At 44.8% G+C, this 17,600-nt stretch overlaps 1 protein-coding gene across 1 annotated transcript in view; it reads left to right on the top strand.

Annotated features, from left to right (window-relative positions):
- The window catches only part of LOC148108139 (uncharacterized), a 485,477-nt gene that overhangs the window by 457,718 nt on the left and 10,159 nt on the right, over nt 1-17,600 (top strand). Inside the window, exons 9-10 of the mRNA XM_087853856.1 lie at nt 1,660-1,730; nt 3,744-3,845. Of these exons, the coding sequence (XP_087709982.1) occupies nt 1,660-1,730; nt 3,744-3,812 (140 nt within the window). The 3' untranslated portion in view covers nt 3,813-3,845. The remainder of the gene's footprint in view (nt 1-1,659; nt 1,731-3,743; nt 3,846-17,600) is intronic.

Here is a 17,600-nt window from a genome sequence, read left to right as displayed (position 1 = left end):
TCTGGAATTGCACCAGCACTAAGTGGGGGAAAACATGTAAAGAGATCAAATCCTGCATGTGGAAGGGACAAAGCCAGAGGAAGGTAATTTGCAAATAGTCTGAGGGCAGGCAGGACTTGCCATCCTCAGTCTCCCTCTAAGGGCTCCAGGTTCACCATTTACTGAGACTGGAATCCTTCTGGGATCCTTGTCAATGATCTCTGGATTCCTATTCCTGCTTGTTTTGTGTATGGGAAAAAGACGGGAGGTGTACTTTAAGGCCACAGCTAAGCCTGGTTTATTCACATCTATGCTGACCTATGAGCTAGGATTTTCAGCATTCCTGCATTTCCTTACGCAGTTCTTTTTAAGGCAGAAATTCCCTCAAGGCCCCCGCATCTTGGTCAGATACATGGTAGCCACTTTTCCCTGGCTCGGACCTGATGGATCAGGGACTGGTTCTCTTGTGACAGGATAATTGTCCATATCCTTGACCAGAAAAACCCCTCTCTCCTTGCAGGTCAAGGTGATTTTAAGTCCATGTTGTTCTGAAGTCCATGGTCTCAAACATTCACCAGTTTACACATCCGGTCTCAGTTCACACGCTTACACTGGCTTGTCCGAAATTGCTAACTGAGGTTGACTCCTTAGATCCTGGAGACCCTGAGATAGCTCTGCTCTTTTCAGCAGTCTTGTGCTTAGATTATGTCATGGGGTGTATGAACTTCTCCAGTCAGGAGCTTTGAAAGATGATGAATGAGAGGGGAGGATTCAGGGGGTTTCATCAAGGAAATGCCACCAAAGAGATGACCAGAGTAATCAAATGGCAATAAATACAGTCTTATCAATAATTACTTTTTTTAATGTTTTTTTTTTTTTTTTATGTTAGTCACCATACAGTACATCCCTGGTTTCTGATGTAAAGTCTGATGACTCATTAGTTGCGTATAACACCCAGTGCACCATGCAATACGTGCCCTCCTTTTACCCATCACCGGTCTATCCCATTCCCCCAACCCCCTCCCCTCTGAAGCCCTCAACTTGTTTCTCAGAGTCCATAGTCTCTCATGCTTCATTCCCCCTTCTGTTTACCCCCTTTCTTTATCCCTTTCTTCTCCTACCAATCTTCCTAGTTCTTATGTTCCATAGATGAGAGAAACCATATGATAATTGTCTTTCTCTGCTTGACTTATTTCCCTTAGCATTATCTCCTTCAGTGCTGTCCATGTTGCAGCAAATGTTGAGAAATCATTCTTTTTGATAGCTGAGTAGTATTCCATTGTATATATGGACATCTGCTTAATCCAGTCATCTGTTGAAGGGCATCTCGGCTCCTTCCACGATTTAGCTATTGTGGACATTGCTGCTATGAACATTGGGGTGCATGTGGCCCTTCTCTTCATTATGTCTGTATCTTTGAGTGTTTACCCTGTTTAGATGGATTATTTCACATAAATTAGATTCCACTTAGCTAGAAAGCCAAAAGCTCTGTTTTTCACTCCCTTCCTGCTCCTCTCTTTTGCCTTCATTCATACACCAAGGAGGATGGGACATCAGCAGCTCACCTTGCCTCTTAATCACATCCATACCCTCTTGCCCCATGTCCACATCAATCAGAGCTCCCTGAGTAATTTCTGAGCAGCACCATCGGTGTCCTGACAGTTACTCCATGTCCCCCAGACCCCCTGGAGTGCCCATTGGAGGACCTTTCCAGTGACAAGGCAGAGAAAGGGGTCCCATCTCTCCCCCAGGTAAGCTTGACTTCGTCCAAAATAGAAACCTTGCTTCATTTCTTTGTTTTGGGGCCCCTGACTCAACCACTGGTTCCCATCAGGTTTCTTAGAGAGAACAAAAGACTTGTACCAGCAGTGTTTAGGATGATGCCATCCTCATAGTGTTTTGCATTTTTTTAATTGCAGATGAATTCAACAGGAAATAAAAGCATTCCATTTTTTTATAATCACTCATTGAGAAATAATCTACGTGATGAAAAAGGTGGGGCTTTCTTGTCTGCTTTGGTCTGGAGAGCCACCCTGATTCTGGGTTCTTGCTAGGAATGAAGGTTGAGTGTGTAGTGGGAGAAACCAACTGTCCAGTAAAGAACTATGACCATGTTCTACAGGCCCCAGAACAACTAGGTCATTTAGGTTGTGTGGTTTATGTGTGAGGGCTAAGGGGTGTCTATGTGGTGTCAATGTAAATGTGATTGTATTGAGTATGTGTGTGTTTCCTCAGGAGGTATTTCCCATTTACACAGAACAATGCAATGTCAACTTTGCAAAATAATCTCCTCACCACTGAACACTTCACATACAATCCCGAATTCCTCCATCACCACAACTGTGCCTGGAAGTTTGTTGAATGTTCCCTTCCTCAGATGGAGATAGAGCAGAAAAGACTGTCCCAGGTCTTGACCTCCTAAGGAGGAAAGTCAAAGTGTGGACCTAGGCCTGTATCCCCGTTGCTGATGCTCTGTGCTACTGATCTGCACTTATCACTCAGCTACGGGATCGTTAGTCACAGAGCAGGGGGGTTTCAGCATCCGTGTACACTCCCAAAGTACTGAAGTGTACACATGTCCCAAACACTGACCACGTTATAAGGTGGCCTCAATGGTCACATAACCCAGAACAACTATAGATGGATTTAACAGCCAGCTCTGGCATAGTCATTAGAGTGAAACTCACATAGAAAGTCCACATGCTCCTGGTCAGTCCACTGATTCTGAGAGCTAAGAGGCCCCATGTAGGACAGTGCAGGCCAACAGCTGTCATAGCTGAGGTCATTGCTTGTACATGGCCCAGAGCAGTTAAGAATCAGGACGATAATTTAATGTAATTTATGACATCACCATACCATGAGAAATGCTCAAATCCTGTAAGTCCATACCCAAGGTACAGTGGCAAATAGGAATTTAAAGTAAAACTTGGCTTTTAGCTTGGTGCCCATCACCCTTGTTGCAAATCTCCTAAACAGCTGGGTTAGGGAGTGTCAGTGTTCACTCCATGCCTCCTTTACTTTCCCCATTGTGCAATCTTGGCACCCTTGTCACAGATCATTTATCTATGTACGTGTGAGTTTATTTGGGGGCTCTCTGCTCTGTTCCACTGGTCTATCGGCCTGTTTTTATACTAGTACCATTCTGTTTGATTACCGTAGCTTTGTAATATGCTTTAAAGTCAGGAAGTGTGGGGACTCCATCTTTGTTCTTCATTCTCAAGATTGTTTTGGTTATTAGGGGTCCTTTGTGGTTCCATAAATATTTTAGGGTTTGTTTGTTTGTTTCTATGCAGTGACATTGGGATTTCTGTAAGTCGCTTCCTCTAGGACCTGGTGGTTGACCTTACTGTTTAGTGTCCCAGAGTCTTAAGTTGTGCCTGTCATGTGTGCATGAGCCCAGAAATGCCTATACATGAATGATCAGATCAGGCCAGCAAACTACAACCAAGAAACAACCAGCGGAGGGCAAGTGACCTCTTTTTCATCTTTGGATTCTAGAACTGTGCTCTCCAGGGTGCTAGCCTCTAGCCACATGTGTCTGCTTATAATTAATTTTACACCAACATTCAGCGAATTAAAATAACACCACATTGCTCACTCACACTAGCTACATTTCAAATGTGCGCATACTAATTTGAATCTCCGGTGGTAAGTTTGGAGGTAAGAGCTGCAATGTGCCTGTAGAACTGAGAGTGTGAAAGCTGATTCATTCAGCATCTCTGTCTCATTCGAAGGTTTGTAACTGTGATCAATTCTTGTTGAAGGGCTCTGACTCCACCAAGTATAGAGAACTTCTGAGAACCCACAGGAAATATCAGGTTGATGCCGTATGACCCACACAGCCTCAACTAGAGGAGGAGGAAAGGGTGAGCCCCTCTAATTGATGTGTTTCTATATATCATATTTGGGTGTCTATAGATTTTCTTGTGGAGAGCATTCAAGATTCCAGTAGTGAGGAGGATGACTCTCCAGATAGGGAACAACACTCAGGTAGGAAGCAATGCAAGAGGGTTCCGGGTACAGTTGGGTTGCACCTGCTGCTCTGGAGACTGAGGAAGGTGGATAGGAAAGCAGAAGGGGTAGGGAAATATATGTACAAGTCTAATTTGTTCATTTCATATTTTAATGACATATTAGTAAGAGGAATGGAGTCCATAGGCATCAGGTGTGCTGTGTTTGCAATCATTTTTGCTTTCCTATTTAAAAATTCATTCCCATGGGGGCGCCTGGGTGGCACAGCGGTTAAGCGTCTGCCTTCGGCTCAGGGCGTGATCCCGGCGTTATGGGATCGAGCCCCACATCAGGCTGCTCTGCTATGAGCCTGCTTCTTCCTCTCCCACTCCCCCTGCTTGTGTTCCCTCTCTCGCTGGCTGTCTCTATCTCTGTCGAATAAATAAATAAAATCTTTAAAAAAAAAAAATTCTTTCCCCTGAAACCTGTACTTCCTTCTCTTTCCCACTGCCAGATGTCAAAGCTTAGGTTCTGTTTCATTAGCACCTCTTGGGATTTTGGTATCTTTCTTGTTATTAACCTTGATGGATGTAATCCTGTGCGACCCAACAGACACTTGAATCTGGATACAAAGTTCTAGCATGAGCCAGGAGGTAGATGAGAGGTCAACTCTCTCCCTTTTAACGTACAGGACTAGTAACATTATGTTCCTGTCCTGTTTGCTCCTCCTTAAAGGCCACTTCCATAGCTAGGTGAGTTGAAGAACCTTTCCTCTGGAATTATGCATATGCTCCAATGTCCTTTAGCTCATCCCAGCCTCCATACCTCACCCAAGTCTGAACTGTGAATGTGCTTCCATCTGAAAGAGGCCCATGTGCAGCTGCCCTGGAGACCCTCCATGGCCGGCAGGGATTCTAGAGGACTGTATGAGGAGCTGCTGGGCCTATTTCACACACCAGCTTTTACAGCCCTGCTGACCTGGTCACCTGGCATTGACCACAGGACACAACCTCTCTCTGGGCAGCAGGGCAGGGAGTCAGTGCTCCTCTCAGAACCCACTGCCTCAGCCACACATTGGCCCTGCCCCCCACACCTTGGTCATGCCTACCCCAGGCCTGCCCAAAGCCCACCCTCCCAGTCCTTCCAAGGTTCAGGGCAAACTCTGGCAGGTAGTGTGTGTTTATGTGATCGCATCAGCTGTAGAGCCCCTGTTGCCCCACGTATAGACTAAGGGAATTTAGACAAGTTAGCTTACTTCTGATTTCATGTTCATGCTCTCTAGGGGGCTAGGAAACCTATGGGATTTTTTGAGAACGATCTTCAAGTAACTGCAATTACCCCAGGCACAGGACAGGTAGTATGTGGAACTCATTGCCATTCTCTCCCATAGGGCCCAACAAAACCCCAGTCCCATTACAGGTGCCCCCTGGGTTTGGATGGATTGGTTAATTGATCAATTGATTGATGAGGGAGGGTGGCAGTATACCCATGATCATTCCTCCGGTGTCCCCATATTTTAAAATAACATGGCTGGTAGAGGCTGACACGGAGAAGGACGATGAACACTAAATAGTGGAGAGAAGTGGAAGGGGAGTACTGAGTCATGAGTACCGAGGAAGGCAACATCACACACAGAAATGCATGCAGACAGTGACTGCCTTCTTGTAAGGACAAGATGACACAGGAGTTCATTCATGGTCACAGTTATGAAATTTGAAGGCTGGAAAAATATGTTGCAGATCACAGAGACCCATTCCCTCATTGCAGAGGGGAAGACAGAGTCATCCCCAGGTCGGCCTTTATCCTGCCAGGAGCAGTGGGTCCAAGTTCTCACCCCAACCCTGACTGTCCCCGTCCTTTCCCAAGGCTTCCTCCTCCCCACTCCTACAATTATCCATGCACAGGATCACATGCAGGGAGCAAAACTGTGCATGCAATTTATTTCCTCTTTCCTCTCTTTTCACTTTGTTTTTGCTATCTATAAGCTCCTCTTTGTAGCTCTTCCCCCATTCCCTCTTTATAATTCTCATCCTGTAGTATGTGGTCTCATACAGGCACTTAAGGTCCTTGGATCAATGTCTATAAAACCTCCTGCAGCCTACCTCATTCACATTCTTAGTGTTGCTCTGGCCCCTTACGCTGGGTCTGTACCACGGACTCCTGCTGAGCAGCCCTGAATGGCCCCAGCCAGGAGCTGGGCTGGGAGTCGGAAGGGTCCCTGCTGGAGGGGCCCCGGGAATTCTGGATCTGCCCTCAGCATCCTCCACTTAATGGTTACCTGCCCTGGGCGGCTCTGGTTATGCCTGATTCTTGTCTTCCTTTCAGCTGTTAACAAATTTTTTTGTAATGGACTCAAAAGAAGGAAAAGACAAAGCAAATTGGGGCAAAGAAGAACAGGAAGAGGAAATGTGAGTGCAGGGCACTTGGGATGAAAATGGTAAAGCAAACGAGTGCACATGTTCTCCGTTGCTTCCCTAACTTCCTTGTTGGCACCGCAGGAAAACCAACCAAACACTGGGGTGACCGCTGATGCATGCGGCCACAAAAGCGGAGACAGGGTGGTGGTACTAGTACATACAGGCAACATAACTACCTTCCAAGGACGCTGCCACACTCTTTCTGAGCTAATTATGTGTAATCGTCGTGCCTAGACTATACATGGAGTAGATGATTTTATTCATGTAACCTAATAAGTTAGATATTATTCTTAAGTCCTTCTATAGGAGGCTGCCAGGGTCCTGGAGATGCTCTGTGTGTCAAATTGGTGTTGGCAACAGATGCATTTATATTACAGGAAACCATAAAGCTAGACATTTAAGATTCGGGGACTTTACAATATGTAAAGTAAACATCAATTAAAAAACAAACGTAAAACTATTTTTTTCTACAAAACAAACTCAGGCACAGATCGTTTCCTCTGATTTCTACAAAGTGTTTTAGAAGTGATGCCACTCTCCGACATCCTCTTCCAGAGAACATATGCAGAGGGAACACACCTACACTGCTTTCATCAGATCAGGAGAATTTGGATGCCACCTAGCAATAGACATCACAGTAAAGGGAAATCACAGGTTAACTCTTCTGAATGTAGATGTCAAGATCCAAAACCAAACATCAGCGGTCTATAAATCCACAGAGTTTTTATAAAGGAATGAAACTGGGATTTCATGGAGTGATTTCCATTGGTTGATGTGAACAGGATTACTGGGTGTTTGGGTGCTGCCTGGGACAGTGGTGAGAAGGGACAATGCCATTGGGTTGGTGGAATGAACATTTGGTGGCAGAGGGAAGAAACTCTCTCCCTGCAACTGCAAGGTCTAGAGAAGGGTGAGGAGTCTACAGAGACTTCAGAGTTTGGGGAGCGGGAAGTGCACACTCAGAGTGTAGGCTCTGCCTGCTCAGGCTATTGCTCAGATCAGTGGTCAGAAGAGAGTGGAGGACATGTCAGCTTCATCTATTAAACCAGCAAAGCACCAGTCCATCAGGTCACTTTCCTCATTAGCTAGTGGTTCATCCAGGGTTGGTTCTTGAAGGCCAAGCTGATTCATTAGAGAGGAGTTATATGTGCAAGTTGGCTTGGAAAATCCTGGGCTCTGGGCCACATAGGAGTCAAGCAGAGCACTGGTCACACCGTCGGTCTGCCTTGAGGCAGCTGATGTGTGATGATGTGGGAGGAGGAGGGATTTTCCCCCTGACCTGTTAAAGGGACTTCCTTTCAGGAAAATATCATAGCTTTTGGGTCAGAGATTGAAATGTTTGGGTGGAGGCATGTGCCCTTCTCTTGGCTCCAGCACCTTCTATGTCCTGGCAGCAACTTTGGGGCAGGAAAATTTGGGGAATGGAGGGAGGGTAGCCCTTGGTTCAGAAGTCCAGCACATGATCTGGAGGACTCAGGGAAGGCGGTGGGGGTTGTTCAGGGATCTCTGTCCCCAAGGAAACAACTACTTTCCTATCTCAGATCTGTCATCAGCCTTGTGACTCCAGGCGTCATTTAAAATCTCTACAATTTAGAGCCATGAATCACAAAACAGGGGTCACAGCACCTACCCTGCATAACCCATGAGGATGATGGGGGATGACAGGAAATGATGACAGATACTCTCCATGAGCTGTAAAGCATCATGCCCATGTGAGGGCTGAAATGTCACCTTGCACCCTCCCCTGCCCTGTATCCGTTCGAGTTTCCTCTCCGGAGGCAGCCACTCCTGTATTCCTTGCTTATTCTTGCAGACAGTTAATGCTGGAACACTTACACAGCACTTACGCAGCACTGGTCATTTTCTCCAGGTGATGTCTGGACTGTCTTATATTAAGCTTCGTAAGGGAATACTAGTAAATAGGCCTCATGCCGCAGAACAGGGAACCAGGGACAAAGGGGTTAAGTAACTTTCCCAGGTACATGTGTCTTCTAGCATGAGTTGATACCAGCCACCAGACACCAGCTCTCATGCTCTCTCTCTCTCTCCGTCCCTGTGCTGTGCTGCCTTTCTACATTGTCTCATCCTCATGAAATCACAGCCCCATCACAGATCATAATACCCCTCTTTGCTCATAGAACAGAAGTGCAGCATAGGAATGAATGAATGTGCTCCCAGGGTCTTCTCTCAGCTGCATATCAACAGTTCTATTTTCAGTATGTTTTCTAGGATTGTGGCTCAGGTTATAAAAAGAAAAGTCATAAGGGATTCAAACACGGGATTCACAATATAACTATTTGTGTTTAAGAAGATCTGCTGGCTGTCCACTGTTCTGCTGGCTGTGCCCACAGTGGTTCAGCCACATTGAAATGGGCATCTGACCAAACAACATGGTAGGGCCACAAATATCACCCCCACTAACTACTCCATTGAAGGTGGCATGGGAGTAAAATCAGTAATTAGATTCAAGAAGAAGGACTGTAGTTTGTACAAAAGACACTGGATGTTGGAAAGGAAGGAGTGAGCAGGGAAGGTGCATACTCAAGGGCCAGTGTGGCTACTTCCTGCTCTCAGCCATGCCTTCCGTAGTGGCTGCTCTGAGGGTGGGTCAGATAGTCAGGGAGACACTGGAGGTGTGTAGATTTCATCCACTAAGCCACAAAAGTCCAGCCTGGCAGACCCCTCTCCTAGTTAATGAACTGCTCATCATCCAAGTTTGGTCAGTTGAAGACGAAGCTAGTTCTTTGGGCAACTGTCACGTGGGCAGTTGGTTTAGAATGTCCTGGGTTCTGAGCCAGTTGGGAGGCAAGCAGACTACTGGTCATTCAGGGTGATCACCTGACCACCAGGGAGTCTCACTGAAAGGCAGCAGATAGAATCAAGTGCTGGGGGCAAGTGAGGGGAGATGGAGACATGCTCAGATCCCCCCACTCCATCAGGGGTTGTTCTTCATTTGGAGGAAAGACAATGTATTTTGAGTCAGGGATTGAAACACAGAGCCAGGAGTTGGGTCAGGATTTGAGCCATCCTCTTGGTGCAGGCACCTCCTTGACATACCAGGTGTCTGCCTGCAGAAACCTTGGGGCAAGAGGATATGAGCAAGGGAGTGAGGAAAGGGCTCAATTCAGGTGTCCAGGACCTGATCTCGTATTCAGGTGATCAGGGATCTCTATGTCCAGGGAACCGTCTGTATCCCCTGACTCAGAACCATCATTCAGTTGCAGTTGAGCTGCAACTCTGAGAAAGTCACTTAATCTCTAAATTTCAGTACCTGCACCATGAAATATGGATCTCAGCCCCTACTCCTCCCACCCTGTGAGCATCACAAGAAATGACTTTTCACTATTGGAAGTTGAATATTGAAGTCTCCAATTGTTATTGTTGAGGGGTCTGTTTCTCTTCATTTTTGTCAGTTTGTTTTATGTATTTTGGAGTTTTCTTGTAAAACGTTCATAATCTCGAAGGATGGGCCCTTTTGTCATTATAAAATGTCCTTTTTTTTTCTAGAAGAAAAATGTCATAAAAGTTTGTCTTATATTATCAAAGCCAGTCTCGTTCTCTTTTGGTTACTACTTGCTTAGCATTTATTTTCCTTTTATTTTCAACCTCTCTGTCTTAGACTTAAAGCGTGACTCCCTCATAGGCAGCAAATAGAGATTATAGGGTTTTTTTAAATCCATTCTGCCAATATCTGCCTCTGAATTGGAGTATATAATCCATGAATATTTCATTACTAATCAGCTAGCATTGGTATCTGTTTTTTGTTTTGGTTTGGTTTTTTGGCTGTATATGTCATCTCTTTTCTAATAGTCCTCCATTACCGGTTTTTTATGTTATGTTCTAGCGTACCGAATACATTTCCATGGTGCTTCTTTTGCTATATATTCTGGGTTATGTTCTTAGTAGCCTCCCTCAGATTATAATTAACACCTTAAATTATAACATTCTAATTGGATTAATACCAGATTAATTTCCATGGCATATAGAAACTACCTTCATGTAGATTCAATGCACACCCTCCCCTTATTGCCATGGTCATACAAATTATATCTTTATACACTGTGTGCTCGTCAGCATGTTTATAATATTGACTTCAGGTGGTGCCTTTTAAATCAGGAGAAAATAATACATTGTTTACAATTATACACATCTTACATACTTTTATATTTTTTATTTAAATTCATTAGCCAACATATACATACTTATATATTTACACTTTCTTGTATATTAACCTATGCAACTCTTTATTTCTTCATGTAGATTTAAGTTACTCTGTTGTCTTTTCATTTCAGCTTGAAGGGCCCTTAGTATTTCTTTGTAGGCCTTGTGAAAGCAGTGGGTTCTCTCAAATGTTATCTGGGAATGTCTCAATGTCTCCTTTATTACTGAAAGACATCTGCTAGATACAGAGCTCTTGGTTGACAGTTTCTGTCTTTTGGCACTTTTCATGTCATCCCACTGCCTTCTGGCCTCTGGTTTCTGATGAAAATTAGCCATAAAATTGAGGAGCCTTTGTAAATGATTAGTTGCTTTCATGATTTTCTCTTTGTCTTTGGCCTTGAACAATTTTATTATGAGGTGGGTTTATCCTGCTTGGACTTTTTTGAACTTCTTGAATATTTTTATTAATGTTTCTCATGAAATTTGGTGAGATTTTGGCTATTGTTACTTCACATATCTTCACTGTCCCTCTCTTTTATTTATTTTATCTTTTACTTATTTTATATTTCATTCCCTGTCTTTTCTTTTTCTGGGGACTTTTCTTTGTGCATATGTTGGCATGCTTATTGTATTATACAGGTCCGCGAGGCTCTGCTATTTTTTTCTCCCATCCATATTTTTTAACTCACTGTTCATCAGACTGGATCTCTATTAATCTATCTTCAAATTTTTGTCTTTTTCCTGCTCAAATCTGTTGTTCAGCTTTGTTGTGGCTTTGTGTCTCCCCAAATTATACATTAAAGTTGTACCCCACAGTACCTGTGAAAGTATCCTTATTTGGAAATAAGGTCTTTGCAGATATAATCAAGATAAGGTTACACTGGGGGCGCCTGGGTGGCACAGCGGTTAAAGCGTCTGCTTTCGGCTCAGGGCGTGATCCCGGCGTTACGGGATCGAGCCCCACATCGGGCTCCTCCGCTATGAGCTTGCTTCTTCCTCTCCCACTCCCCCTGCTTGTGTTCCCTCTCTCGCTGGCTGTCTCTATCTCTGTCAAATAAATAAATAAAATCTTTAAAAAAAAAAAAAAGATAAGGTTACACTGGATTAGAGTGTGCCCTGATTGAATGGCTGCTGTCCTTATAAGAGCAGGGAGGTTTGGACACACAGACACAGAGGGGAGAAAGCCACCATGTGATGACAGAGGCAGGGTTTAGAGTGATGCAGATGCAATCCAAGGAAAGCCATGAATTTCCAGAAACTACCAAAAGATAGCAAGGGGCAAGGAAAGATAGTTCTCTAGCTCTTTCAATAGGAAACAGAGCCTAAGTTATAGCTTGACTTCAGATTTCCAGCCTTCAGATGTGTGAAAGAGTAAATTTCTATTGTTTTAGCCCATGTAGAGTGTAGTAATTTCTTACAGCGGTCCTAGGAAGTGAATACAAGCCCCTTTAGTGACATTTTCAGTTGTTACTATACTTTTCAACTCCAGAATATCTGTTTCTCTTTTATAATTCACATCTTTTTTATTGTTATTCTCTACTTGGAGAGATATAAGTCTCATACTATGTTTTAGTTCTTTAAATATCATTTCCCTTAATTCTTTACATATACTTAAAAGAGCTGATACAAAGTATCTGTCTCGTAAGTCCAGTGTCTGGACTTTGCTTAGGGACAGTGTGTATTCATTGCTTTTTTCTCCTTGTATATCAGCTTATGTGTGGGGGACAGCCCAAGAGCACCTCCAACATCCGTCCCTCTAGAAAGACTAACTGAACTCAGTATATAGCCATCCTGATAGTTGTGATTTATTACAGTGAAAGCACACTAAGCAAAATAAGCAAAGGGAAAGGTGCATGGGAGGTTCAGAGAAAACCAGCCACAAGCTTTCAAGAGAACTGCTCCAGTGGCATCACAAAGGTACACTTCATTCCTCCAGCAATAAAGTGTGAAACATCTTCCAGGAAAGCTCATTAGAGACTTTGTACTCAGAGGTTTTTAGTGGGAACTGGTCATTTAGGCACCCTCTGCCTCGCACATACCTGAATTTCAGAGTTCTATCAGCAAAGATATGTTCTGCATAAACCACAGGGTTTGCACCAACAGTCTAGGCACAGCAAGCCACACTTACCAGAGAATGGTGGGGACCCTCTTGATTCCAAGTTCCCAGACTTCAGACAGGGTCAGTCTGACAAGCAGGCCTGTCATAGGAAAGCACACTTGGCCCTGGTATGCCAACTTTTTTCTGCACAGTCAGACTTCTGGTTTCCCTGCAGGTATCTTGTTACTGGGGAGGGGGACTGTAAATTGGTTATTTAAAATAATATCATATGACAACTCTAGAAATCGGATTCTCACTCTTCCCTAGGATTTGTTGGCTTTGCTATTTTTTGTCATTGCTTTCTCATTAGTGACTTTAATGAACTAATTCTCCAAAGTCTGTATTCTTTGTCACGTGTGACCACTGTAGTCCCTGCTCAGCTCTATGGCGGTCAGCTATTGGCCGGAGAGAGATCTCACGAACAGCCTAGAACTAAGTCATTCAGTCTTTGTCGAAGGGCTTCGTGAGCATGTTGAATCGTATCTTCAAAATTCAGCTGGTAGCTGAAAACCTTCATTGTTGCTTGTGCAGAACATCCAGGTCAGGCAGGGGGAGAGCTAAGGGCCTTCTAGGGTCTCTCCTGGGTATGCTTACAGTGTTCTAGATTCGTAAGAATAAGTCAGAACTTTTCAGATCCCCTCATGGAAATCTCATTTTTTGGTGGTCCTTGTAAGCTTTCTATTACTCTATTGTTTGCTCCAACTAATATCTATCACTTTAACCAACCAACCACAAGTTAAGCAACTGCCTATAATTTCTTTTTTGACAATTATGCTGGGAAAAGGCTTTTTGTTCTGGGCAAGCTCCAAGTGAGATTAAACACAAACAGTCAAACAAGTAGGGTCTTGCAGACATCCCTCAGACCCATTAGTGGTAATTCTCTAGAAATGAGGTTTTGAGGGAGCTCCGGACCCATTCTGTTCTCTCCAGTGGCTGCCGCATTGCTGTCTTTCACTGTGAACATGGGCTTTAGTTTTCTGAACTACTCTGGAGCCACAGGGCAGGGGATGGGACTAGGCCATGTTAAAACAGCACAAAACTCATGGTTCTGACTGAGACTCACCTGTTTTTTTTCCTCCCTCTTCCACCAGTATCAACATTCCCTCTACTGCTGCAAGTTTGAGTTTATTTCCAGAGTTCTTAAGATGTTGGTGGCAATTTTTGCCAGTTTCCTCATTGATTTTTTTTTGAGGAGAGAATTTTTGGAGGTCTTTAAGCTGCCATTTGCACTAAAGCCACTCACCACATCATACTCATACTCAAGCCACAGTCCATGACTGATTATCCTCAGGTGTTTGCAGGAATCACAGTTCAACGTAAACTGTGTCTCAGAGAGACTCCTCATGCAGTTGTGTGCACACTGTTAGGTCACAGACATGAAACTCAGCTTCAAAATAGAGTGTCACTTTAAAAGGAATTAAATTTTAAAAAAATAAAAGAATTTTCTTAAAATCGTATACTGAATAATATGACGTGGCACCTCTGGATAATAGTGACCAACCAGATCCTCAGGTTGAATTTAGGTCATTAAACAGGGCTTTGTTGTTATATTCTTCCTCCAACTTAAAAAAAACTAAAGCTTATCATATGCACAATTTTGTAATGGTAGAGTTTGGATATTTAATATATGTATGATTTCTTGAACTTGTAAATTTACTTAATTCATCTTCACAGTCATAGAGAAAGTTATTTGGGAATAAAATCAATTATCTTTGGTCATGTATATTTTACTTATCTTGATAAGGCTTGTACTATATAGAAAGAAAACATGAAGATATACAGAGATTCCAAGATATGGTGTAAAACTGCCTATCATTCTAAATCCACACTGTATCTTTAAAATATATGTACAGGCACCGGGGGGGCTCAGTCGTTAAGCGTCTGCCTTCGGCTCAGGTCATTATCCCAGGGGCCTGGGATCGAGCCCCGCATCGGGCTCCCTGCTTGGCGGGAGGCCTGCTTCTTCCTCTCCCACTCCTCCTGCTTGTGTTCCCTCTCTCGCTGTCTCTCTGTCAAATAAATAAAATCCTTAAAAAAAAATTAAAAAAATACATGTAAAATTGCTCCAAATTGCCCAAGGCCTCGCTAGAGCAGTCAAGAGGAAGTAGCTGATTTTCATCATCCTGTTTGCCTGGAGACCACTCCAGACACGTACATCACACTGACGTGTGTGCAGCAGACGGGTTGGGAAGGACTCGGCTTCTCGCTGGGCCTCATGTCACAGTGGAAGTCTGAGCCTCACGACAGCATTACTGTGGCTTTGAGTTGACCGCACTGAGCTGTGTCTAGGCAGCATGCGGTTTGCTTGGTTGGTTACGAGTTGTCTGTTGACTGCGAAACAGCTCCAGTCACATTGACCTCCCATCGCCTCGTCCTCAAACTTTCCTCATCGCCTCCTGATTCCATCCATACGATGTTCTTTCTGCAGGCATCACCTCCTCCTCCACTGCCCACTCCAGCCACTACCCAGGCTGCACCCCAAGTTACCCTGAATGCATTCCTTAGATAGGGGTTCAGTCAGCCCCTCTTCCAGAGAACCTCTCAAAATCTCCCTGACTAGAGCTGTGCCCAGGTCATCTTTTTCAGGGATCTCCTATTAGTTGACCTTTTTATTGTGTGGTTATTTTATGTATATCTTCCCAAGAATAATTAGGATCCATGGAGGGAGAGAATGTGAAGTTCTTACCAGTAATCCTGCACTTACCTCCTTGCACCTGGTGAACGGGACAGAGATTCTCCAGAGACAGTGCAGTGAGGACAACACGTTGCAGTGGGGAGGGTGCAGGATCTGAATCTGCATGGTCTGCACCATGCCTCGCTCTGCCATTCACACCACATGACACACAGCAGGATCAAAAAACATTTCTAGGAGATGTCTCCTCATGTCGAAAACAGGACTAACAGTCATTCCTCAAGGGGGCATTTGTGAGGAGAGAGAGAAGTTGTATTCATGTAAGATCTTGGGATGTATCTGTCATGCTACCCTTCACTAAATGTTGGTTGGTGGCCTACTGACAGCCTAGTCTCACATTACTGGGTCATGTCCTCTGAGCAAATCATGATCACTCAGAGAGGCATGCGCCTCTCTGCAGCTCTGAGATCCTTGTCTTGTCACAGCTGTCTCTCTCCATTGTCACAGTCAACCCCAGTCATCCTATGTTATGGGCATTATTTTCTCAGTTCTTTCTTTTGTGTCTGACATTTTGTCTTTTTCCCTGCCACTTTTTCTTAAAACATGGGTGGCTACAGCTGGATGTCTCTCCTGGAGTCTAGAGGATGTAGGATACATAGGAGCACTGTGGTGTCACTGCCCTCCCGGCCAGGTTGACCACGGTCTCTCAGGGTTTTTCCAAAGACCCACCCTCACGGGTCTTCCACATGTCCTAAGCAGTCAATGCATTTGTTCATTTAGTCCAAACTTGTAAAATAAGTTTGGTCACCTCTGCATGCAGCCTACCTGCAAAGGAGTTAAGTGACTTGTCCAAATTGAGGCAAAAAAGCATGGTTAATCCTATAGTCACGGAAGACATGGGATGAGTCATCAAGACAATTTCCTAGAGAAAAGAACTCACACATGAATCCTTAGAGGTCACTTCTTACATCGATCTATTCAATGAACACATCATTCTAAATATACTCAGTTTTCCGTTGAATAGGACTTTTCACAACTAACTGAAGCAGCATGCATCACCAGAATACCAGAGGGAGCTAAGTGCGGGGGCTTCAGAGGGTCACAGTTTTGAGGACAGCATTCATCCTGTGCCAAAGTCCAATGACGCACTGCGAGCCCAGTGCGAGACACAGCACCTCTCTGTCCAGGAGACCCCGACACTGAGATTCCCGAGACGGTGTAGACTGTGCCCAGGGCCCTGAAATGGAAAGAGACACAGGGATGGTGAGTCTGAGGTCATATGATGTCTATAAGAAGGAAGTGGCAGGGCCTCCCCTGATCCACTGTCAACAAATCACCTGAGCAGAGAGTGAGAGGAGTGGGGAGGAAAGAGGACGAGGCTGTGATGGAAAGACCCTTCGAGTTCTGCTTCCCGCGGGGCCCAAAGTTGATTTTACCTACTGGCCCCACTCAAAGGGAGGACAGGGAAGTCATGCAGATCCTTCCCCTCCCCTTGATGGCCTCCCACAGCTGATGTACCCCAGGGGTTTGTGGCAAGGCAGGCCCACAACTCCTCCTGCTGTGTTAGGGCCAGATGTACATACAGAAGGGGACCTTGGAGAGAGAGTTGCATGCCCATCCACCTGTCCACTATCCCCTCCTCCCAGAGTGGGGTCTCTTCACTGCTCAGGAGCCTCCTCTTAAGACTGCAGCCTCTTCCACAGCCTTGCACTCAGTGAAGTGACCTCCACAGCTTCTTCCTCCATTGTAGATCACTGTAGAGGGGGATCCAGAGGGAACCCAACCTCAGAGAGAACTTGTTCCAGATTCAGAACAGCAGAAGGGGCCCCTGGGTAGCGCAGTCGTTAAGCGTCTGCCTTCGGCTCAGGGCGTGATCCCGGCGTTCCGGGATCGAGTCCCACATTGGGCTCCTCTGCTGGGAGCCTGCTTCTTCCTCTCCCACTCCCCCTGCTTGTGTTCCCTCTCTCACTGCCTATCTCTCTGTCAAATAAATAAATAAAATCTTAAAAAAAAAAAAAAAAGAACAGCAGAAGGACCAAAGTCCATGACAGATCAGCCAAGACCAACCCACTTTCCACTGTGGCAGTCAGGGGGATCCCCTTCACCTCATCCTGTGTTGCTCTCTCTCCATCATTCCTGATTGGGGGACAAAATAGGGAAGGCCTCAAGGAGAGGGAGAGAGCGCTAAGCACATCTTGTGGGTGCTCCACTCTGAGGAATGGGAGGGACCACCCAGCCCTCTTTGGCACACGCCAGTTAACCTCTGCCTGATACTGGACCCAAGGGTTGATTGGGTCTGTTGTTTGGGTGTACACATATGGTATCAGGAAATTGGAGGGAAGCAGAACTTTCAAGGGAAGAA

Source organism: Ursus americanus, chromosome 22 (assembly GCF_024610735.1).
Source record: "Ursus americanus isolate L20-20 chromosome 22, mUrsAme1.1.p, whole genome shotgun sequence".
NCBI lineage: Eukaryota > Metazoa > Chordata > Mammalia > Carnivora > Ursidae > Ursus > Ursus americanus.
This window is presented reverse-complemented; position numbering and strand designations above follow the sequence as displayed.